Below are 24,328 nucleotides of genomic sequence, written 5' to 3'. Positions count from 1 at the left end.
AGTATTCCTGAATACTTAAAATACTAAATACTTTACTATTTATTAATACTAAATACTTAAATCAGTATTTTAAACCAGTGTTTCTCAAACTTGGCAATTTAAGATGTATGGACTTCAACTCCCAGAATTCCCCAGCCAGCCTGCTGGCTGGGGAATTCTGGGAGTTGAAGTCCATACATCTTAAAATTGCCAAGTTTGAGAAACACTGGTTTAAACCAAAGCCCTTAATGTGTTGCAAATACCATAGATGATTATGAACTTCCAGCTGTGGTGTGTATTTCTACCCCTACCTCATCACTTTGACGGTTTGGAGCTATACAGTTTAACGCAGAATGCTTTGTACAATCTGGGGATCTGTAATGTCCTAAGTTACTAAATCAGTTCAGTCTCTGGAAAACAGTCTTTCCTAGAGTGCAACTGCAGACTTCCCATCGTCCCCCATCTTCCTGATGAGTCGATTGCACTTCTCACAGTTATGAGATCTCTAACCTCATCCAACTCATTTGGAGGACGGGATTGAGAACGCTTGATCCAGTGTTATACAAGTCATGGTTTTGCCACTGTTGCAACTTTGCTGTAAAATGCATAAAATCAGGGTTGGGGATTGACACATTTGCAGACCTGTGGTTTGGAGCCACGAGGCCCTAGGTTCTCCCTGAACTGAATATTTTAACATTCTTTTAATGTATTTAAACAGTAGGAATTTGGCGTGCTCAACAGCAAAGAATGAAGCTTGGCATCCTTGTCATTTCCTAGGATGTCTCTAGCCTCCTATAAGTCCCACAGGCATTTTAAATGAAGTAAAGTAGCGAGTGGTTGCTGTGCTGGGTCTGGTTTGGAAATGCACCCACCCATGCAGGAAAGTTGAAAACAGCCCGTGGGGTTAGAGATGAGAGATAGGGAGCAACCCAACACGATACCTACACCTTAGACAGGTGGGATATAAATAATTAAAAATAAACTTGTCATACTGCCTTCTGATAAATGGCTACCTTGTCATTGGCCATTGCCACCAGCGTAGCCATTTTGTGGGTGCACCCCTGCAGTGTTCTCTGAATTCTGCGCCCGATGCAGAAAGGAATGTTGAAGATACGGAATATTATAGATGCCACTCTCAGTCCTGTCATAGCGCTCTTAAAGAATGTATCGCCATTTCCGTAAAACTTGGCAATGTCACTTTTGAACCTTGAAACACGTTCCTATGATCGAAGAAACTTAACACGAGAGAATTGGATAAACATTTTATTGTTCTTTGAAGTAACAAAAGAATCTCCAACTAGATCTCTGTTCTTCTCCTGCTGCTCTGTATTAGAAAGGCTACACTGGTGATCACTGCTGAACATGAGGGCAGGTGTGTGCTACTCTTTGGTTTTAAAAAAAATACCCCAGCTGTCCAAAAGCAAGTTATAGAAAAGGTATTCTTCACTAGTTGAGGCTGTACAATTCGTGAGGTCATTGACAATGCCATCTTCGGAAAAAAATGGGATTTATCACTGTGGCTAAAGCGTTCAAGCTGTGCAATGCTTCAGATTTGATTCCAAAAAGGTGCTTCGGAGCATATGGTTATATGCTGATAGCACTTGTCTGCAACTCTTAAAGCAGCCTTGTCTTTTCCACTGCTGCTCGGCCCTGGGAAAGACGCAGCTGCTTTAAAGAGTTGCAGAGAGGCACACTGTCCACCCTCCCAGACATCTTTGTGGACTTGAATCCAAAGCTACGCACCGTCCTGATGGCTATGTGCCTGGCAGCAGTTCAGGATGTGTTAACTAATACAGTACTAGTAAGTTGGATGTGCTAGATTCACACCTTATGCTAAATAAGTGATTGCATTCACACAATTGGGGTGTGGTTTGGTAAATGAATACAATCTTTCGGATTTGCACAACCAACTGAATTGTGAATTAAGCCATTTTCTGGGTTTGTACCATGTGTTAGGATAATAACGTGGCTGGCCAGTTTGGTTGGTCCAGGGTGTCACTGCCAACCTAGTCACGCTATGGGTTTCCTTTGTTCTGGCTTAAGGTGATTCAGATACCCAGCTGCTGTGGTTTAGTCAGTAAACCATGGTTTTAGACAATCCTGTATGAGGTATGGATCTGGTCAGATGATGAGCTCGTGTGGAATGAACAGAAGGCAAGAGAAAGATACCCGAGGGCCAATGGATTTGGAGCTATAATGATGCTATCTTGAAGGCACAGATATGGAAGCAGCGTGCTAATTCACTATTAGATGGCCTGCTTTTTTTAGGCTCCCCCCAGGGATAACCACCCACTTTAGGAAACTGGTTGTTGGCCCATTTCCTGCGTCTCATTTTCAGGGATTATGGCAACTTGGGCCTCTTCGGGGCTATCATATTCACCGCCCTCATTCGCCTCCTTGTTTGGTGGGACTGCAGCCACAGGAACACTAGTCTGGCTGGGCACCGCAGCGTATTCCGCCTTTGCAGGCATAGTCCTGCAGAACACAAAAGTTTAGGCAGACATGCGTTTTTCCTGGACCCAGCACGTTGCAGAAGAAGCACGTTCCAACCCCTTCTGTGAAACAGCTCAGTAGGTTGGTCTTTCCCAGCTGAAGTGTCTTAGATTTCAGCTCCCTTAAGGCCTGGATATCTGGCACAATGCTGTTGTGGGAGTTGAAGTCCAGTGCAGAAGGAGGTACCAGGTTGGAGAAGATCGCAGTGACCCTTTAGATCAGTGTTTCTCAGCCTTAGCAACTTTAAGATATGTGGACTTCAACTCTCAGAATTCCCCAGCCAGTTGGGAGTTGAAGTCCACATATCTTAAAGTTGCTAAGGCTGAGAAACACTGCTTTAGACTAATCCAACATGGTGGTTATGTTTTTTCTTCCTTACACGACTCTAGTATTTCATGCATCCTCAAGTTGAGCTTGACTCCCTGCATACATGCAATTTATTTGGCAGTCTTGTTGAGGTGGTCTGCCACTTCAGCCTTCTTGGAGGGTCTGGCCAACTAGCCCAAAATTCCCAGGCCATCCCCCATCCAAGTGTTAACGCTCCAACCCTACATAGCTTCTGAGATCCAGCAGTTTGCCCGATTATTCCTGAATTCAAGCTTGCTTTCTTTATGTTTCGGTAAAAATGGCAATTTTGGCCCGGAGGTGCATCCTTTGCTACTTACTATGTTGGTTTTCAAGGGAGGTGGGGTATCTGATGACATGACAACTTGAATGGAGCTAAAAAGGTTCCACATTTTTTGAGAGGTTGGGGATTTTATGGACGGAAATAAAGTTCTTTTGGCGCACAGTGGCTTAATTTGTTTATTTCAGCCCTTTTCTGAAAAGTTGGTTTGGCTTAGTCCTTAATGTGAACCAACCACTGTGGTCTGTACATCAGGGTTTGTAGCTTACTGTGATGCATGAAGCCAACCAGTTGAGGCTGATTCTACCAACCCTGCTCAAGACAAACCATGACAGCCTAACATGGGAATCCAGTCATTGTGCTGAAAAAACCCCACCGTTTGCGACTTGTTTGCTAAATCGTTGTTCCGACAAGCTCTGGTTTAACCATGAGCAAACCTGACTTTGGACAGGTTTCTGTGATGGAATTCAGAGGAGGGGGGAACTTTGTTCCTCTTGACAAACTTACTGCATTTCCTTGAATACAGGTTTCTCTTTTCTCTTCTTCTTCTCTTTGGAGATCAGAATCCAGACAATGACACAAATCAAGGCAGCGGCCAGAATCGCCGCAATTAATGCTCCCACAATAATGCCGCTTTCTGAATCTGCAGGGAGAGAGAAACTGTGGTCATTTATACAAGAAGCTCATTAGCAGAAGGTCTGAGGCAGCTAGAGAACCCTTCTGAGTGGACAATAGGTTAGGAAAGGCAATTTATCCATCTTTCTCTTGGCAACGTTTGCACTTATTGTTGGTTCGGCTTAGTGTGTTATGTGCAAACCTGGCCATTTTGCCTTGGGCAACACAGCAGGATGAAAACCCCCTGACTTTGGGTTCCTTGTGAATGCAGCTGTTGAAATCAATGGGGCTTCCTTCGGGGAGGCAATGCACGGCATCCTGCAGGAAGAACGGTGTCCTTTCAGCGTGTTAATTCCAACCAGTTCTTTTCAACTCACGAGTGTGACAGAGAAACTGCAGGGCCCTCTTGGCGGTACAGTAATACAAACTCAACTTTCATCCGAGAGGAAATGCTTTCGTCACATCTCCGTTCCAGTTCTGTTAGGACTTCAAGGAGATGGGTTGGGTCCCTCACATGTTCAGGAATGGGATCCTGCTTTATCCTGAGAACCACCTAGTAGGTACCTTGATCCTAGATTGTCCCCCCAAAAAAGTCAAGGGCTGAGATGGGTTGAACCCATGTCGCAAAACATCTGAGCTTGGCCCTCAGCTCCATTCATTTACTTTTGTACCCTGGTTTCCCCTTTAGAAAATACTCAAGACAGGTATCAAATCAACAGTGAGGTAAGATTAAGATTTTGAGGGGAAAAAACACTTTCCAAGCAATATAAAACCATCTAAATCATATGATATAACAATAGCAGCCGGCTAAATCGTCATTAAATTAACATACACGTAAGTGTTAATTTAAAAACAAATACTTCTAGAGGACCAATCTCTCTTTAAATAAAGCACTTTCTCATTTTAAAGGGGGGTGCTTCAAAATATCTCCTATGATCATTTTTATATCTGGCTCTAATTATCTTTGAGTCTGTCATGGAACTCTCTCAGTGAATGACCATTGCTTATATCATACCTTGAAGATAGAGTTTATTTTGATTTATAGTAATGCTAGGTTTGCACTTATAGATACAAATATATTTGTGTGCAATTTTTTAATGCAAACCAAGTGTGTGTGTGGTTTTGTTTTGCTGCTGGCTGCTTATCCCCTCCCTTTCAAGCAAGCCATGTGGAAGGGAGGAAGGGAGGAGGGGGAAGAAGAAGAGGAGGAGGACGACGAGGAGGAGGAGGAAATTAATTCAATGCATATCAAGAAAAGCTGCTGTACATTTTTGAAAGCTTATTTCCTTACAAATTTGGTGCAGTTGATTTCATGCATCAGCAAAATTAAAAATGGTACACAATATCTCACTTTTTCAGCACCTCGTGTTCTCTTTTTTTTTTTTCCCCGAAGCCATGCTTTTGTTTTTAAAAGAACACCTAAGAACGTCTCTGAGTCTTGTTTCTTATGGAAAGGGATCAGAGTGGTGAACAGCTGGCCATGCTTGTATGAATACTGCCCCATTGCTGATACGCAGGGATTTCAACCAATTCCCCTTCCAAAGGGAAAGAATGAGGAGCCAAACTAACATAACTGTGGGAAACTCCTTTACTAATGATGCTGCTGTGATCATTTCAAATTTTCATTGCTGCTTTGAGTCTGGGATTATACTGCTTATTTTATACGGTGTTTTAATGCACGCTTTTGGTGTTTGAATGCCTTTCTTAAAATGGTTGAGTTTTTATTATAAACCACTTGTTTAAACAGGAAGCAGCATATAGACATTTGAAACGAAATAGAACTGATAAGGCAAAACTCAACGTTTTGTGGTGAGGTCAAAGTGACAGGAGCTGTTTCCAAGAGCGTTTGTAGCTGTACACTGGTAATAGCCTTCTTCAAACTGGGTCAGGTTGCCTAGAACCAAGTGTCCTGAGTAAGGGTCTGAAATGAAAGACAGGAGTAAGGCCAGGTTGTTAAACACACATCTTGTACCTTAAAGCGAGTGCTTGCATTGATTTTGGAAGACAGGGAGTGTCAACCTTTCAAGGTGGGCCAGGTCAAGAAACAAACGTTGCAAGGATCTCAGGAATGCAACTTCATTGTAGTAGAGTATATTAACAACATCTCAAAAACCTGTCCATGTTTCTCTCTGTCCCATCTTATGCAAAGAAATTCAAAGTGGAATTATTTTGCATTTCTTTGTCCTGTTTGCTTCAAGCTCTGGACTGTATAATCTCTTTTTTCCAAGTCCCTCCTTCCTTCCCCCCTTCCTTGCTCTTTCATTCCTTCCCCAAGGTCACCTCTTCATTCCTTTACAAGGAGCCAATTTGCCACAGGAACATCATGGCACCAAGCATCTACCACTTTAGAAGCCCACAGTGAAACTGATGTAGGTCTTTGGATTTGGGGAATTCTAATGTGGTGGCTGACAATTGCAGGGCAATGTTGAGGGACAGCTGGCATGACTCCTGTTGAAAAAGTCCACTTTCCAAGCGAACATGTTCAGAGGAAGACAAATGACTACTGATGCCCATAAAGAGCAGTGTTGGCTGATGCTTTCAGTGATGGAACACCTAAGAGTTGGCGATGGAACTTTCTCAGCCCTGAAGTCCAACTCTTCATGGAAACTCCTCCTTTTGAGCTTCTCAAGAAAAGAGTAGATGATGCTGGTCAATGACATTACCTTCAATACAGAATATCTTACAGTGCATTAGGGCAGGAAACCACTCATCTGGAAAGCCTCTTGGGGGGTTCCTAGTTCTGAGAGTTGCCACCATTTTATAGATCGTATGTAGAATTGTTGCATCTCAGGTTTTACATAGGAACTGGAAGGAGAAAGTACTTACTGTACAACTCAGTTACAGGCTTCGCTTTGTCATCAATTAGTCTGTACCATTTGTAGGTTGGAATTGGCAGACCAATTTCTGAAATGCAGGATAAAGTGATCAAGTGGCCAATTTCAATATTCGGATGGTGGCTTGAAACGAAACTGCAGAGGGGCTTTGAAGGAGGAACTGGAAGACAAAAGAGCAAGGCAAAGCAGTGAAATTGAAATTATGTTTCTCTCCTTTCTTCATTGTGTAGTTATTCTAGGGGAGTCTTTCCCAGGCCCTTCATTTGAGAAGCAGGAGCCCTTTCCTTGCACTGGGCTCCTGCTTCTCAAATGGCAAGAAGGCTGTTCTAGATAGTTCAATAATTCTCCAGAAATGAGATTTTAAATATATCAGCAATGGATATAGACCAGTGTTTTTCAAACTTGGCCACTTTAAGATGCCTGGCTGGCTGGGGAATTCTGGGAGTTGAAGTCCACGCATTGCTACATGAGAACTGGCGTGCATTCATAACCACATAGTGAAAATCATTAGTGAGTTTGGGGATGCTTTTCAACTTATCCTCACAAAATCTGTTTTGTGGTGGTTGCCACGCACCACATAGTGAAAATCATTAGTGAGTTTGGGGATGCTTTTCAACTTATCCTCACAAAATCTAGCACAGACACAGTACATATTTCTGCTGAAGGATAACTTCCACTTCTCTTCCCTCCTATACACACACACCCAAACACAATTTCTATTTCCTGGAAGTTGTAAGACTTCATTCATTCATTCATTCATTCATTCATTCATTCATTCATTCATTCATTCATTCATTCATTCATTCCTACATACATACATACATACATACATACATACATACATACATACATCACATTTATATAGCCGCCCATCTCACAAAGACAGTGCTGGCTTTCATTAAAAAAAAAAGAAGAACACGGTTTTCTTTACAAATGTATCCTATTAGACTTTTTCCCCCTTATATGTGCAATATAGTTTAAACCAGTGTTTCTCAACCTTGGGAACTTTAATTCTGGGAGTTGAAGTCCACACATCTTAAAGTTCCCAAGGTTGAGAAACACTGGTTTAAATGGAAAAATAAAGTACTTTTGTCACTGGGGGCCTCCAATATTTGCTCAGCCCAGCCAGCTTCTAACATTCACTCATACTACATACATACATACATACATACATACATACATAAAATTTATATGGCTGCCCATCTCACAGATGTGATTCTGGGTGGCGTAAAGGATTAAAAACAACTAACAAGCCAACCATAACGCCTATGGTCACAAACAACAGTCCCAACTCGTAAAAAGACAAATTAGAAGAACCAGTTTCTCCTAAGCTTATCTCTGTAGCAAAGATTGTGTGTCTGATGAAAATACATTGGATGTTGTCCCGCAGAAGCTTAGCATTTGCAGGAAAGATTCCCATGATGAGATGGCAAAATGAAAGCATCTTACTCTTAGTATTCTTTATTTTATTTTATCAGCTATTTTCTTCTATTTTATCAGATCCTGCAATTAACTCTGTAAGGGCTAGCCCTTAACCATTACTTGGCTGAGAACTATGCAACCCGCTGTATACAAAAAGATAATACAATGGGAAGGAAAAAGAGACAACAGGAAGTGAATTTGGGTGTCCTGGTCTCTGCAGTTCCAATGGAATTCATACCCAGACCTAAATCACATGGACAATAATTTATTTCAGCTTGAATGATATTATTGAGAATGCATTGTTCCTTTTGACAACTGACTTTCTTCTAATAGTAAACATAATAAACCTGGAGCTAAAATGGAGCCATCGAAAAATTTTAAGAAGTGATTGGCATGTTTGAGAAGGCAAAACTCCATCTACCAGCCAACTGTGAAAGGGGGAACTCAGTTACTCAGGAAAAATAGTCTTACAAGGTCAGAGAAGACTTAATCATTCGGGAATGTTGAGTTAGAACAAGAATGGAAATTGGGTAGGGCAAGCAGAACATCTTCCTTGAATGGCAGGACAGATGGAAGGACTGCTGAGCAGGAAATACACACTGACTACTTTGTTTAGCACTGATTCTTTGTTTAGCCTTGGTTTAATTAATAAATCACAACCAACTGCATTTATATAACGTGAGCCATACTTTACAAGTCGCAGTGAGTTGGTTCACACCACACTCTAAACCAAAAGCTTAATTTATCATAGCTTAGCCAACTACATGAATTCGATCACTGTGACATCTCCCTGCAGTCAACATTTGTTTTTTACAAATGGCTCACCCATTGCACTACATTATGGCTTATTAAATAAGCCTCAATGAAACACGTTCACACAACACACTAAGTCAAATCCAATAAATACACATGATGGTTCAGTGCAAGATATGAACTCAGCCAATAGTTGACTAGAGGCTCAAGTATACATCTCTGTGGCCTGGGTTGCATGCTATCCTAAGCTATGGTTTGACTTTGGCTTGTTGGCTGACCAGGCTTACACACTGTACTAAGCCATAAGTAGGATTGATCAACCACAGTGGCTGAATTCATACAATGTGCTAAGCCAGAACAGAAGACAAAACACATTTTAGCTTAGCTTGATGTGGAACCTAATCACTGAATCTTTAATTCGATATAGCAGATGAAGAGCACAGAGACATGCTAAAGAAGAAAAGAAAATAAGTACCTAGCACGCTGACAGTCACTGATTTTTCACTTTCGGAAATGGAGTCATTGGGATTGAAAACCATACACCCATAAACGCCTGTGTCTGAGGGCTGTATGTTGAAGATTGAAAGACTTGCATTTCCCATGTTGGTGGCTACTTGGATTCGGCCTTTAAACTGTCCAGAGTAATAGATTTTGCCAAGCTGCCAAATATAAATCTGTGAAACAGGATTTAACATTCATCAAATTGGTAGTTGAAGAAAAAAAATATTGAGGTTATTTATTTTTTCCCCCAGTTTCGAGCCCACCTATGAAAAATATAAGTTGCCAGGTCAGTTCACAAAACAGTAAAATACATGTATTAGAATTCCACATGTCATTTGATAACTGCATTAGTGTTGTGTGCTTCACTGATCAAATAATTAACAATCCTGGGATGAAGTTTACAGTGATCAAAGACCAGATTTCATGTGCTAGGCTCCAAATATGTGGACTTCAACTCCCAGAATTCTCAGGGATAGCCTTGCTGGCTGGGGAATTCTGGGAGTTGAAGTCCACACATCTTAAAGGCGCAAAGGTTGAGAAACATTGATCTAGATAAATATACAACATTGAGTGTCCTTCCCATTCCATGTTATGAAGAAATCAGATTGATTGCATTCTGTGGAAACTCACACTTAGCGAGTGGGCTGCGGTGACATTTAATTCCATGTACCATATGTTTATTCAGAAATAATTCCTTTAAATTCAGGAGGACTGTTCACTGTTCATGCACACAGTTAAGTGTTTATCAGATTTGATATTCCTTTATTTCTAACACTGCCCACTAATTAAAGATCTCTGTCTTAAAATTCTTCTTCATCCAAGGATTAGACTCTCATTTCAATTGCGATTTATTTTATTGTGGTCATAGACCAGTACAAGCAAAGTACTCTATGACTCTCTCTCGATATAAATCTAACTTAATAGATAATAAACAAAATAAAATTTAACACAAAGTTAAAATAACATTTATAAAACATCCTAACTAGCATCTATGAGTGAAGTCCAGGATATAATCTATGTGTAAATTACAAAATAAACACTAAAATTATATAAATTATAATAATATCTAAAATTACCAAAAAAAGTGATAATATCTAAAATTTAAGTGGATTTCAGTTTCATTGACAGACTCATCTCCTCCCCCAATATTTTTGCTAGTTTTTAGGTGCCTTTGAGGAAGGGAGGGCTCATAAATGACTTTGGCTATTTTTGCAGGTTTAATTACTTAATTTGTTTGATTGCTTTCCCACTGATCTACTTCTATTTCCTCTTCAGAAAAGATGCCACAATTTTTCAAACAAGAAGGAGCTTTTTCAGGACAACTGCAGACATGTTAACAGTGAGGTAGGTTCTGCTGAATTCCATGGGATTCAACGCCCTCCAAGGATGCACAGCTCAAACTTTAGGGAGAGTTATGAATTTTTTTTCTCTTAAGAGCAGGATTTCTTTGGAAGTACTGTATTGTAATTTGTACAGAGCAGCACATGAGTGTCATATGGGCTTAAGAAGGCTGTAGGTCCTTCTATTTTCTTTCTGGTATTAACCTTCTCTCTCTCTCTCTCTCTCTCTCTCTCTTTCTAACACCTTCCCCACTCTCACATATACATGTGTGCATGTGTTTGTAGGGCTACACAAACTTGAAAAAATAATTCAGAACCTGAGCTTACTTGTTGAAGTAGCCTTCCTAGTGAGACTTAAAAAGCTGCTTTAAGAAGCCCAATCATTAAAGTGCCTGCACCTCTTAAAACAGCTGCAACTATTTTTCAGGTTCCTGCAGAAACATGAAAAGTCACAGCTTGCTTTAATGAAGAGCACAGATGGGCCAGGCTTTTACAAGGTCAAAAACATTTTTGCCAAATTATTTTCAAAGCATGGATTTTATCTAGTTCAGAAATATTCTTAGGTTTTCTGCAATACTTCAGCAAGATTACAGTCCAAAACCTATTTCCAGATTAACCATGAAGTACTTACAGAAAAGACAGATAAAGTATTTGGAATAGCATTTGCAGTCCCCCACTTAAATATTGAAAATCTCTGGAGAGATCTCTGGCAGTTAATACATGCAAGGAGACCTAAGAATATTTCTGAGTTAGAAAAGTTCTGCAAAGAAGAGTGAGAAAAAAATCCTAGCGACGGGAAACATTTGAAAGCTGTTATTTCTGCCAAAGGAAGTGATTCCAGCTAAAAGGCTGTCCATGTCTGTCATATCATCTGTTTTCTTATTTTAACTCTGCAAGCAACTGCATAGAAATAGTAAGTGTACATTTACACTTGCAGAATTGATGTTGTGTTTAACTTTGTAACATGTAGATTCATTTTATGATTTTCCTTTTGTCAAAAGAAGAGGACTTTGGGATCTAATTCCATGGTGGAATGGTGGACAGAGTTAATCAACAAGTAAACTCTGAAGAAGCAGATCTTCCTGGAGAACAGTTCACACAGGTTACAATCCTCACAAGGGGGACAATGACTCCACAGTGCTCTTTGACAAGCCCACACATTATGTTCCAGGAATTTTGTGCCAGGCAGACAAGTGGCTGTTATGTGCCTAATAGCTCGGAAGGTCTGAGCATAGCAGAAAACGATCAGGAAAAGATCTGCCTTTCTGATTTTTTACTCAAATACATTAAATATTTTCTGTTAGGGAAATTTCCCACTATTGATCTCTATCCAGGGCAGCACCAGGATCCCATTTACTTTCCAGATCAGGCCTGATTGTGTTTTATTAAACAAAACACACCAAACATTAGATTTTTTTTTTAATCTTTCTTTCTTCGTGTCTGTTGACCAAAAGCAGGCTACACCCCAAACCTGGGTGTATACAATCAGAAGCAAAGAAAGAAAGAAGGTAAAGGTCATAGAACTGAAAGTTGTTATTAGACTCACAATTGGCGCCACCCAACAATTTTTCTCCAGAATGATACCGAGAGGTGCAAAAATCAGTGGGACTAAAAAAAATAATGTAATTGCAGGGAAATGATGAATTGGTGGCTCACACTAACTGACACTAATTGCAGGTTTCCACAATTTTGATATCTTGGATGAGGGACTGCCGGGTCACAGGTATACATTCTGTCACTGGTCTTGGTAGTTGAGTGCACATGTACAGAGTCAAGCATGTGTTGATATTGTATCTCCTTTTTTTAAAAAACTTACAATTAGCATCCCACTCACGCGGCACTCTTATGCAGCCCACAGTTTGCACACTGAGTTGCAATAGCCCTGTCCATATTTATATAAACCCCAATGAACTGGCCAACTCACTTACAGAATACATGGCTCCATAAACTATAGGGATAATTTAGGAATGCGTAGGAGAAGAATCTCTCTCCCTAAATAGTCAGATTTGCTCTTCAAAAAGGACTGAGGATAAAGATCTTTTCTCAGAGCTTTTAATTAATTATCAAGCTTTATCTGATTGCTTGTTTCAGGTCACTGTAGGCATTCCTCCAAGTAATGGGGGACAAAGACTAATCAATTTTACACACCACGAGGCTTCCTTTTGATCTCTTCAGAAATAGTGGGGGGATCCTACTTTAACCCCCATCCAACTAAGAACAACTTAAACCTGCCTTCTTCATGGGCTGGGGATAGGATGACAGCAATGTCATGGAGACCCAGCAGAAGGAACATGGTTGCCAGGACATATCTGTGCCATGATTAGATGCAAGTGGGAATGTCCTGAATCCATGCGTGGCCGTGAACTCTTCCACCTTGGTCTCTCAGATGTTCTTGAGAAAGCTTATCATGAACAACTTTCTCCCTAATAGAGAAAGCTCTATTAACAATGGATCTAGATTTTAGCCATACTTGTTAAGAACATAAGAAGAGTCCTTAAGCTGGATCAGGCTAAGGGCTGATCCAGTCCAGCAGTCTGGGTCACACAGAGACATCTAGCTTCTACTGCTGCTCACCGGCAGCGGGCATTCAAGGGATCCTGCCTGTGGTCACCATTGATTCCTACTGAATTTGTCCACTCCCCCTTTTTAATCATCTCTATTGGTGGCCATCACCACCAACAGCAGCAGATTCCACACCTGACCGGCATAATGTATGAACAAATACCCTGCATTTAGTTTCAGTGGATGATCCTGAGTTTTATCACGGGGAGGAAAAAAAATCTCTGTCTACATTTTGCACACCCTGCACTGTTTTTATATACCTCCATTAGGTCACCAACAAAAATAAAGAGGCCTTCCAATAATTGTAAATCATGAACTGCAAATTTTAAGAGGCAGATGAGTTAAACACTATCGTTCACAGAACTGAATTCCAGAAACTCACATAAGACTTTAAGAAAAAAAAGTATTAAGAGCACATTAGAAATCCAAGGAACTTATCATTCTTACAGATTTCATTTTCTTACCTTGTGAATCCAGCTACATCTTCCCCGTGTATCTGTGACAGACACAGTCTTTCCACAATGACTGGTGGATTTTTCACCCCTATAAAGGCATGGTGATGGCTGTATTTGAGTAGAAATGTGCTGATCTAAGAGTTGGTGACTTGGATTTAAAAAGAAATACTCAGCACACTTTTTTTTTAATGTGAGCAAAATGGATTTTCATTTTAGGGTTGCCCCATCTCCTCCTCTGGCCCTAGAGTCACCCTTCAGAGTTCATCATCAGGGCTGCAGGATTGCACCTCTCAATCTCAGGACCACTGCTTATTTTAGTTTGCTGTCCTGAAATTTTACTTCTCCCCATCTTGTAGAGGCAGTTGCCAACAAGTATAGTTCTAAGTTTTCCCTAATCACATTTTACTGGTAGGCAGCAAAAATATAGGCTTTAAATATAAAAAGGGCCCTCTTACTCAATTTTCAGCAATGCCAGTGATCTAGGAAGTAGAGTACAGCCAGGAGAAGATCTGAAGGGTTGTCCTCACAGCCAAAGAACAGGTGACAAGTATGGACATTTTGTAAGCCAGCCATTCCTATCTGAGGAACTGCCAGATGAAATAGAATACAACTTCCATAATTTTCAGCCAAGATGGTCAATGGCTGAGAAATCATGGAATTGTATGATATTTGTGTCCAACAAAACTAAAAGGCACCAGATTGAAGAATGTTGCCTTAGGATTAAGTTGGGTTATCAAATAACATATTATATTTAATTAAGTGATTTGTATAGATTCTGCCCTGATAAAGGGATATTTATTGATGAAGAATATCTGATAGCACCCCCAAATTTGAAGTTTTTAGTGTTCTAAGCTTCACAGCAAACAAGAGAGCCTTTAGAAGCCCAGACTGATTGCTTCCCAACTGGCTGGAAATGGATCAGTTTACAGAATTAAATACTTGCAATATGATTATTTTGGTAAAATTACCTCTTTGATGAAGTAGAAGACAAGTACCTGTCTTGTCTTTTCATTAAAAAGAATGACAACTCTCCTTTTAAATAAAAACTCTCGTCTAACTTTAAACTTAGTGAAGACCTTCCTACCGACTTACAATAACTTCAGATTGTGTTCAGCATAGCATTTGGAATTCAGAACAACCTTAATCAGGCAATAAATGATGATTCAAGTTTGAAAGAAAAGCTTAATGCCTTACTCCACTCGGTTGCTGGTACTTGGCACTATAAAAATTCCATTGAATCATAGAAGGTGCAGATGCTGTTTTATAGGTGCAGGGAAGAGTGATGTTTGCACCCACTGTTGTGTTCACAGACGTCTCTGGGATGGTCACAACCACGCCCTTCGCAAGACCTGTGGAAAATCAATCCATGATGGAAAAGGTCAATCAGGGGTCTAGTTGTATTAAGGACCGAAATGCTGCCCCTTTCCAATCCCTCAGTATCGGAGATCGTAGCCCTGGTTTCCTAGCCATTTGAGGTGCATCAGCCAAATGTGGGTGTTTGGGATCATATGCCAACCTGATGGAGTAATTGTGTGTAGCCATGTATCTAGCGACAAAATCCAGGAGCCGAGCTCATGGAAGAGGTAATGGGACAGAGATCAATAGCCTTGACATCAAAATCTGTCTCAGAACAGGCAAGCCAATAGACCTCTATGAAGGGAAGGGGGAACAGCCACCAGTAGACGGTGGTGTCATCATGCAAATGATCCAACTTGCATAACCTGCATTATTGGTGCTATGATATCATGCTGCATGTGTCTTCCTTCTGACACCATGAGAGTCTGTTACAGATGCCTATGGACAAGCTAGACCCCGTGAAATATGGCATGTGGGGTGGTCAGTCACAGACATGGCCCACATGCTAATTTTATAGTTTTTATTTTAAAGATTTTGATATATATATCAATTGTGAAAATGAACTTCAGCATCAGAGCAATAAAAACCAAATCTAACTCATAACCATAGTTCAAGATTTAATTTAGTATATTAAATTGAAAGTGTCTCTTTTTTCCCAATGAAGATTAACAGTTGCTGTAGAACTATAACACCCAGAAATTCTACCCAACAGGAAGAAAGCATTGGCCATATCAGAACTGTAAACAGTTGCAGACTATAAAACAGCTGGTGGGGAAGAGATGTGTTAGTTGTATTTTGCACAAATGAGGCAATAAAATCCATTGTTGCCCAAAGGGAATTCTCATAAGACTGTATAGGCCAGAGTCTATACTTGCCACGAGTGTGTGACACAATCAGGTTAAATGGAGATACCAGGTGTGCAGGTGTTCATTGGTGAAGTGCTGTTGACATTGACTCCTAGTGCCCACATAGATAGTCCTTCTCCAAGATGAGCTGCTTCCAACTCGGCTTTTAAGGTTTCCCAGTGGTGTAACTGAGTCCATCCCCCTTGCTGCTGGTTGTCCTCTTCTTCTCTTTCCTTCCACTTTTACTAGAATTGTGGATTTCTAAAAGGAGCTGTGTCTTCAGGTAATGTGTCCAAAAGATGATAGTTTGAGCCTGGTCATTTGTACCAAGAATGATAATTTTGTACTGAATTGTTCTATGATCCATGTGTTTCTTTTCTTGGCTATCCATGGTGTCTTCAAGAATCTTCTCCAGCACCAAAATGCAAAGGCATAAATAGTCTTTCTATCCCACTTTTTCAAACTCCAATTTTTGCTTTCAGAGAATGTCACAGGGAAGACTATTGCCTGCACAATTCTGATCTTTGTAGGTATGGACACATCACAACATCTAAATATACTTTCCAAGTCCTTCATTGCTACCCTACCAAATGCTAGTTTGCATCACATTTCTTGACCTCTGGTTGCTTTACTGTTGACTGTCAGTCCTAAAAGGCAGAAACTATACACCAATGTCTTCACTGTCAGTTCTAAGAAAGATTGCTGTACCTGCTGCCATTAGTTTGTTCTTCTTTATATTTAATTTTACTTCCATTCTTTTCATTCTGCTATTTGACTTTCATGACCAGAGCTTGCAGATCATTTCCATTTTCAGCTATCAGAATAACATCATCACCATAGGGTGGTTATTGATGTTTCTTCCTCCAGTTTTAAAACCATGCTCATCTTCTTCCAATCCAGCTTCTCTCATATAGAATGAATAAATAAGGAGAGAATATATAGCCTTTTCTCATTCTTTCACTGACCTGGAGCCGGGATTCCCGTTCTCCTAAGGACGTACCATAATTTTATATGGTTGACACAATCAAAGGCCTTTCTATATTCAGTAAAGCATATATTGACTTAGTTTTTATATTCTTTGGCTTTCTCAGTTCTTCATTGTGATGCTTCTTGTTCCTCAACCTATTCTAAAACCAGTTTGAAATCTGTCATTTCCTTTTCCATGTAGCTGTACTTTGTGCTGGATGATCCAAAGCATATTTGAAATTAAGGATACTATGGAATAGTTTATACAGTCTGTTAAGTCTCCTTTCTTTAGACTGACCTCTTCCAATCAGTTGGCCACTTGTGTCATTCTCCAGATTTTCAGCAATAGTTTGCTTAGAGCCTTTGCTTGATTCTTCTTTTATTGCTTGTCATAATGTCTGTAGATATTCCATCAGTTCCTGACTTGGTAATGACCGGGGCTGATCTAACTTCATCTTTTAGAGGCTACTGTAGATATCATCTAAGCATCTTGGGTGTTGATATCCTTACTGCACAGAATTTCAATATATTCCTTCCATCTTTGCTTGACCCTCTTTGAATTGGGTATTATCTGTCCATTAGCATGTCAAATTGAGATTGGAACCTCCTTGGAGATCTTTTAGATAAATCTCCTTGTTTTTTCAGGCCTATTTCCATCTTCAGTATCTTTACAAATGTTGTTGTAATACTACTCCTTTTCTCTTCCAACAGTTCTCTGTTTTGTTTTGTTTTGTTTTGTTTTTCCATCCTGAGACCTTTGCCTTTCTTGATTTTGGCTTCTCTCCTCTTCTCTTCCTGGCAATTTCCACGATCTGTTCTGACATCCAGCTTGCTTTCTTCTATTTCTTGATCTGTGGCAGTTCCTTTTTATATTCATCTTTATATTCATACATTCATCTTTAACAACTGTTTTTTTTTACTTCATTTCATAGTTCTTCTGATTCCCCTTCAGTGAAGTTCAGGACTTCAAAGCAATTCCTAAAGTTCTTGAAAATGATGGAAATATGCTCACGATCATATCATGGAACCTAGCTGGCTTTGTTCTTCTACCTTGACTTGACTTGGAACTTGCATGTGAGCAGTATGTGATCTTCCACAGACAGCCTGTGGTCATGTCTTTGCTGTTAAAACTGAATTTTCTACCTTCTTGTAATAAAAATATAGTCATTCCAATTTCCATCTGTTCCATCCGATTATATCCATGTCTGTAGGAATTATTGTGGTTGTTTGAAGAATGTATTATCAATGAAGAAATCATTGGATGGCTAGAAACTGAGCAGTCATTCTCCTACTCCATTTCTGTAGTTTCATTCAGATGTGCAGTGGGTAACAGTCAAGGGTTAATTTTCTACTTTTCTTTGCTGCCATCTAGAGGTTGGCTTTTTGCCACCCAGAGATAGCATGCGTAGGTGAAAATGCTATTGTTCTGTGGATTTATTTTGCAGGAAAGGGAACAATTGCTGAGTAGGGTGTGAGGGCCATGTTTGGCATTTGTTTTCTATGAGCATTATATTTAATTTTTGTCTTTTTGTTTTTGCTTGGGATTTTTATGAATACATTTTGAAGGTACTGTTTTATTATTTTAGCATAAAACACTTGACCTCTTGAAGTGTAAAATAATGCACATTCATAAAAGAAAAAGTGGTTTTTCCTTGCTTTGATACAGAATCACACTTTGGTAGACTCAGATATATGGCCAGGCTGGCTGGGCAATTCTGGGAATTAAAGTCTACATATCTGGAAGTTGCCAAGTTTGGGAAAACTGATTTAGATGGTTCTGTTTTTTCAAATGGGAATAATACAATCAGTACTATTAGCTGTTGAATGGCAAGCAGATGGATATGATGATCGAGGAGACTAAGCGTAATGGTATATGGGAAAGACCTTGGGAGACGGGGCAAAGAGAAACTGCCAAGGGAACGCTCAGATAAGAGAGGGTATAGCCCGCAGTTGGATAGTGAGTGGGGCAAGAGGCTCAGAAGGGACCCTCCCTAGTTTCTCGGGCTGTAAAGAAGACAGCAGGAGAACTGTCCTTTCAGACTTGCAAGATTCTGTTAATGTAGCTGTACCATAAAGTTGAATTAGCTTATCTGGCCGTGTTTCCTGTCTGGTCTACCTAGTAAGGCTGACATCAATCTTGCAAGTCTCAAAGTATAATTCTCCTGCTGTCTCCTTTACAGCCCAAAAACTTAGGGAAGGTCCCTTCTGAGCCTCTTACCCTTCCCACTATCCAGCTGAGGGATATGCTGTCTCTTATCTGGCCATTGGCATCTCTTCGCCCCATCTCCCAAGGTCTTTCCCACATACCATTACACTAAGACCAAAAGTCAAAATGACAGTCTTCCCAGCTAAGTATTAGACTGCAGAATCACCACTTCCAATGTTGTGCTTGTTCCATGCTAAGACAGATTCCACATGCACCCCTTCAGACATTATGCTAAAGCAGATTGCCACACACTTTGGTTCACAGGCGATGGGAGATCTCCAAGGAATGATAGGACTGGAGACTATGCAAGGGAGGATCCCCCAAAGAGGCAAATGCAAACTACTTATATATTCCTGTCAAGAAAACAACCTAGATATGTCCTTGAAGTCACAAGGAGTCAAGTTCAATTCCAGTTCAGTTCAAGGGAGTCTTTATTTTTATGAATTAAATAAGTCAGACAGGAGTGCTGATCTAGGAAATGTGCAGAAGTAATCTGAGACTTGCCTTGTAGGATGCGAAAAACAAAATTAAAGCATACAGGGCCCTGCCAGTAAATACACCGAGCAGTGGGAGGTTTTAGATAACAAAAGTCAACCTAATAATCTCACAGTGAAGGCAAATGAGAGAGCAGGTGGAAGGTCTGTGGTCAGGTATTGGAAAGTCCTGTTCTTTGCTTAAAAGCAGCAGTACGAAAACTCTACTCAGTGAAGTCCCTAGAAATTAAGTGCAACTCAAGGGAACCTTTACCTCTTCTAGGATGACCCAACTAAGATCAAGGCAATTAGAATAGGAAAGGGGGTAACAAGCCAAGCCCCCTGCAGAACCCCAAATTTGCCAGTTACCCCTTTTGCATAAGTAATGTTGAGGGATGGGGGTGGAAGAAAAATGAGGGGTTACTAACTCTCCCTTGGTGGCTTCTTGCATCACTGAAATGCCATTGTGGACAGCATTTGAGGCCCCGACTTAACACTCAAGTAGCTAAGAGAAGGACAGGCTGGGTTCACCCATCTGATGAGTCTTAATGGGACTCTTTGGTTTAAACCCAGCCATGGTGGGTTACAAATTATATTGGATGGATTAATATCCTACTTAACCCTTGGTTGACAAGTTGTGGTTAAAACAAACCATGGCTTATTGCAGTGTGTACCTTGCAGTATAGAGTGTGTTTGCATGGCACACTAAGCCACGGTTTCTCAACCTCAGCAACTTTAAGATGTGTGGACTTCAACTCCCAGGCGAATTCTGGGAGTTGAAGTCCATACATTTTCAAGCTGCTGAGGTTGAGAAACACGGCACTAAGCCATTCTGGAGAGTTGCCACCATCTTCCCTGTAACCTTTCAACCATGATCTGAGGTTTGAAGCTTATTGTGTCAACCAAACCTTGAGCAACCATCAACTCCAATTAGCTCAAACTAGACTTAGAAATCCAGAAACTGACTCTTTCCTCTAAGGGAAGTAAATAAGGAAGAGGGGAATGTTCAGGTGAAATACTTTGATGGTCAGCCCACCCATAACCACGTATCTGCCCCTGAAGCATTTCCTTCTGCTCCATTCAAAAAATAGGAAAATTAAATGTGCAGGAGAAATCAGTGAACAGCGGCAGCCATGGTGGGGGGAAATCAAAAAAGTCAAGTTGGTGGTTGGGCTATGTGATCAAAGCTCTGCTTCTTTTTATATGTGTTGCGCATGAGAGGTGGGACTTCCATCACGCAGGTCCCAGCTGCCATCTTGACTTTTTGACCCCACCCCCACGGCCACCCCATCAGTGGAGATTGGGTGTGCCACCCTGCTCCACCAGAAATGGATTCCAATGAAACTTAGATGCACAACTTTCCCCAAGCTAAGGACTTCCTTTAGCTGTGGAATGGCACAGTGGGGGCCACATCCCCCCCAAAAATCTGTGGGGCCAAGACAAAATAAAATTTTATTTTGTTGCATTTACCTTAACATTTAATTAAGGTCATAGAATTCCTCTCTAGTCATGAAGAAATAATGTTTGCCAACTCTCCCATTAAAACTGTATTTTGGCCATAAAGTCTGAGGTGCCCTGGAAACCACACTCACAGCTTGGGGGATCAGGGCCAGGCCTGGGGAGGCAGGCAGAGTCAGCCTGCCCATCTCTGCATGAAAGCAAATCCAACCTTTACCAGGTTCCATGGCTTCGAATGTCAGATCCACCCTTCTTCCCTTTTTTGAAGCCCCTGCTTTCATAGCCTCAGATACTCTGCCTGCCAGGATGATGGAAACAGTTGAGATCAAGGATTCTCATCCCTGCTTGTATTCCCTTAAATAAGCTTTTCTTTCTGTCCAGGTTAAAGCCTACCGACTAGTTTTTGCTCCGGCTAGATGCCTGCCCTCAGGAACACTCACATACACACAAAAATGGCCTTCTCTGGATACGTCTGAAGAGATCAACCCAGACGCTGGGTTCTCTACAATGAAATCCTCTGGACTAGAACCAAGATCAGCCCCATGCACAGCACATAAGAGCAGTCAGGTCTGGAAATCTGCACTTTTTACACCACAGTGCTGAGGTAATTTTCTTTCTGGAAAGGATGGAATTGACAGCACAACCAAAGCTGATAATAGTCGCTCTTGGTGGACACCTCTGGCTTGGAAACCAGAGATCCAGAAGTACCCCACTCGCCTTTCTTCCAGGAAGATGTGCCAGAATGAGGGGCTGTCTCTTCCCCAATGGTGGCTCTTCAGAACCTCCATCCTGCCCAGATTTACTTTCAGTATATTGCCCACACAGGTTGACCTCATGTGGAGAGTTTCTAACCCTCTTCTTAGTTGGTCCTCTCCAGTCCCAAGAAGTTGCATTTATATATTTATTTTCCTTCCCAGATCACCCCACTGTCCAGTGAGCACTTGAGTTGACACACAAAGGAACCCATTTCTTAAAACATGCATAAACAATTTTTTAAAAGCCATGGGAAGCACGTAACCATTTGCTCAATAAACCCAAGGATTCAGAACAAAATCAGAGTGGCATTAATGTCTGAAATTCTGGAAGAAAAGCATCTTGTTATGGCCATCAAACACCCCCAAAAGAAAAATGCCTAGCCTAGAAAGGCAACTTCTCCACCGGGATCCTGCTATCCAAGCGGAATTCCAACAGCATCCAGGAGAATTGCAGGAATAAAAATGCTTATCCTTCTGAAACTGTGAATCCTCCAAAATAGAATCACAGAAGGAGATACCTTTGAATGTCCATCCTCAATTTTTCTACATCCCGGGATATCACATTCATGTTTGGACAGACACGTATGTCTTAAAAGGAAGGAAACAACCATTTCCCCCTGGTTTTGTATTTCCCCTTGTCTTACCCAGAACTGCTGTCAGAGTAGCCAAAATCCTCAGCATGGTGGCTAGCGTCTTCATGTGCAGGAAGCAAAACCATGCAGAAGATGCTTCCCTGAGAAAAAGCAAACCCAAAATGGAGTTTGGGGGATGCAGGCTCTTACATGTACTTATCAGCAAGGCCAGTCAACAGAAGAGTTGCCTCCTTCCTACGTTATCAGATACATTCAACAGTTCTCCGGCTACCTGTATAATTGGCTGAGCCGAAATGATTTTCTGAGGTGTGGACTGTTGAAATATTTGTTAATCATAAACTAAGAGTTCAATGAGGCGTATATGGCTGGATGGTGGCACCCTTAAAAACACCGAGAGAATAGGTCTGTAGCAACTCTTCTGAACCTTCCTTTCAGCTGCAATTGCGCGCATGGCACATACATGGGCTTATAAATTTGCGTGTGCCTAAACATGCTTGATCACCAATTGGTGGTACGCATAACTTTGCACGGTAGGTGAATCCAAGCAACCATGATTAAGGAAGCAGTGACAGTGCAAGCCATTGAAGTTTATGGTATAAATCATGGTTTACAAATCAAAATGGCAAAGTGCAGACATCATACTAAACCAAACTACGCAAGCAACATTATGGCTTAATAATTCAATGTATCTAAACATCTGCATTATACACACTTAAAAAAAAAGATTCCTATTCATTTAGGGTCACTCCTGCCATGCATTTTAATTTCATTTTTGTATTATGAACATCATTCTTTTGGCAGATTTTCTAAAGGTTTGGGATACTCTTTGAAGAAACTATCATTTAGGCACATGGTTTGTTTTTGTACTAGAAATAAGGTTGTTTGTGAGGCCAGATAAACAGCAAGTTTTCTTTGTCATCAAAGGTATAACTGGATTTGACTTGATTCAAGAAGAAAAATAGTTTTCTTTCTCATCTGAATTTGGACATAAAATAGGGCTAGATAGTTTATTTTGTCTTTCCATGAATTGGCAATGAGATTTCTGGTTTTCAACTTTTCCCCCCTTGACCAACCTAAATAAAAACACTAATTTATTTACAGAGGAGGAAGAGCTCCCAAACTAGACAAATGAGCATCAAAATAACAAATTTTGGAATGGGATACATACTTTCATTCAGAAGATTTTAAAGATTAATATCCAATCAAAACCAGAGACTTTCTTTTTGGGCTTGATGGATAAACAGTTGGAAAAAAACCTATGGAACTTTGTTCTTATATATGAGAACAGCAGCAAGGCTCTTATATGCACAGAGGTGGAAAGTTGAGATACTACCTACAATGGAAGAATGGATGGTGAAGCTGGTGAAGATAGTGAAATTGACAGCTTTGATTCGAGATAAGACGTTGTGTAATTTTAATGCTAATTGGAAACCTTTTGGGGACTTTTTGCGGGAAACAGAAAAAAATGAAATTATGTTGTATGGATTTGATGATTTGAAATAATATGGGTTAATAGAAATAATGGAAGTTGTGCTGTATCATGGTGCTGGAGAAGACTCTTAGGAGTCCCTTGAACTGCTAGAAGGTCAAACCAGCCAATCCTAAAGGAAATCAACCTTGACTGCTCATTGGAAGGATTGATAATGAAGCTCAAGCTCAGATACTTTGGTCACCTAATGTGAAGAGAGGACTCTTTGGAAAAGACCCTGATGCTGGGAAAGATGGAAGGCAAATGGAGAAGAGGATGGCAGAGGATGAGATGGTTAGATAGCATCACTGAAGCAATGAGCATGAGACTGAGCAAACTCAGGGAGGCAGTGAAGGACAGGAAGGCCTGGCGCGATATGGTTCATGGGGTCATGAAGAGTCGGACACGACTTAATGACTGAACAACAGTGTGGTATATTTAGAGCAAGAGTTTGGTGTATATTGTTATTTATATCTGTTGCAAGGAGGGTCGGAAGTCAATTCTTTTTTCTTTGGTCTCTTCTCTTTTTTTCTGCACTTTTGATCTTTATTATCCTTTTTTCCTAATTTCTCTTTTCTTCTCATTCTTTTTCTTAATATTAGTTCTTGTTAGTTTTTACTGTTCTTTTT

At 40.6% G+C, this 24,328-nt stretch overlaps 1 protein-coding gene across 2 annotated transcripts; it reads right to left on the bottom strand.

The window, feature by feature from the left end:
* Positions 1–1,229: 1,229 nt before the first annotated feature.
* VSIG1 (V-set and immunoglobulin domain containing 1) lies at positions 1,230–22,472 on the bottom strand. Of its 2 annotated transcripts, XM_088129204.1 has the most exons (8): positions 22,283–22,472; positions 14,774–14,928; positions 13,589–13,687; positions 9,197–9,395; positions 6,539–6,706; positions 5,514–5,633; positions 3,605–3,740; positions 1,230–2,454 (listed from the first exon to the last, which is right to left on the bottom strand). In XM_088129204.1, exons 1-8 carry the CDS (start codon positions 22,335–22,337, stop codon positions 2,274–2,276), a joined length of 1,113 nt encoding a protein of 370 aa, XP_087985330.1. In that variant the 5' UTR covers positions 22,338–22,472; the 3' UTR covers positions 1,230–2,273. The 2 variants fall into 2 exon arrangements, with proteins under 2 accessions (XP_087985330.1, XP_087985331.1); XM_088129205.1 differs by lacking the exon at positions 13,589–13,687 and having other exon boundaries at positions 22,283–22,469.
* Positions 22,473–24,328: the final 1,856 nt, after the last annotated feature.

Source organism: Python bivittatus, unplaced genomic scaffold (assembly GCF_059951505.1).
Source record: "Python bivittatus isolate LINGU-HERP-01145 unplaced genomic scaffold, Pbiv_v1 ctg000790_np1212, whole genome shotgun sequence".
Lineage (NCBI taxonomy): Eukaryota > Metazoa > Chordata > Lepidosauria > Squamata > Pythonidae > Python > Python bivittatus.
Note: the sequence above shows the minus strand (reverse complement) of the source record. Positions and strands in the feature narration are given on the sequence as shown.

What these genes read in the sequence shown, in the direction of transcription:
- VSIG1 (XM_088129204.1), bottom strand. Translation starts at nt 22,337, where the DNA reads ATGAAGACGCTAGCCACCATGCTGAGGATTTTGGCTACTCTGACAGCA. An exon ending in AGTACCAGCAACCGAGTGGA is followed by an intron (nt 13,688 to 14,773) that starts GTAAGGCATTAA and finishes ACTCAAATACAG; the next exon opens with CCATCACCATGCCTTTATAG. An exon ending in CCTGTATTCAAGGAAATGCA is followed by an intron (nt 2,455 to 3,604) that starts GTAAGTTTGTCA and finishes TGTGTTCTGCAG; the next exon opens with GACTATGCCTGCAAAGGCGG.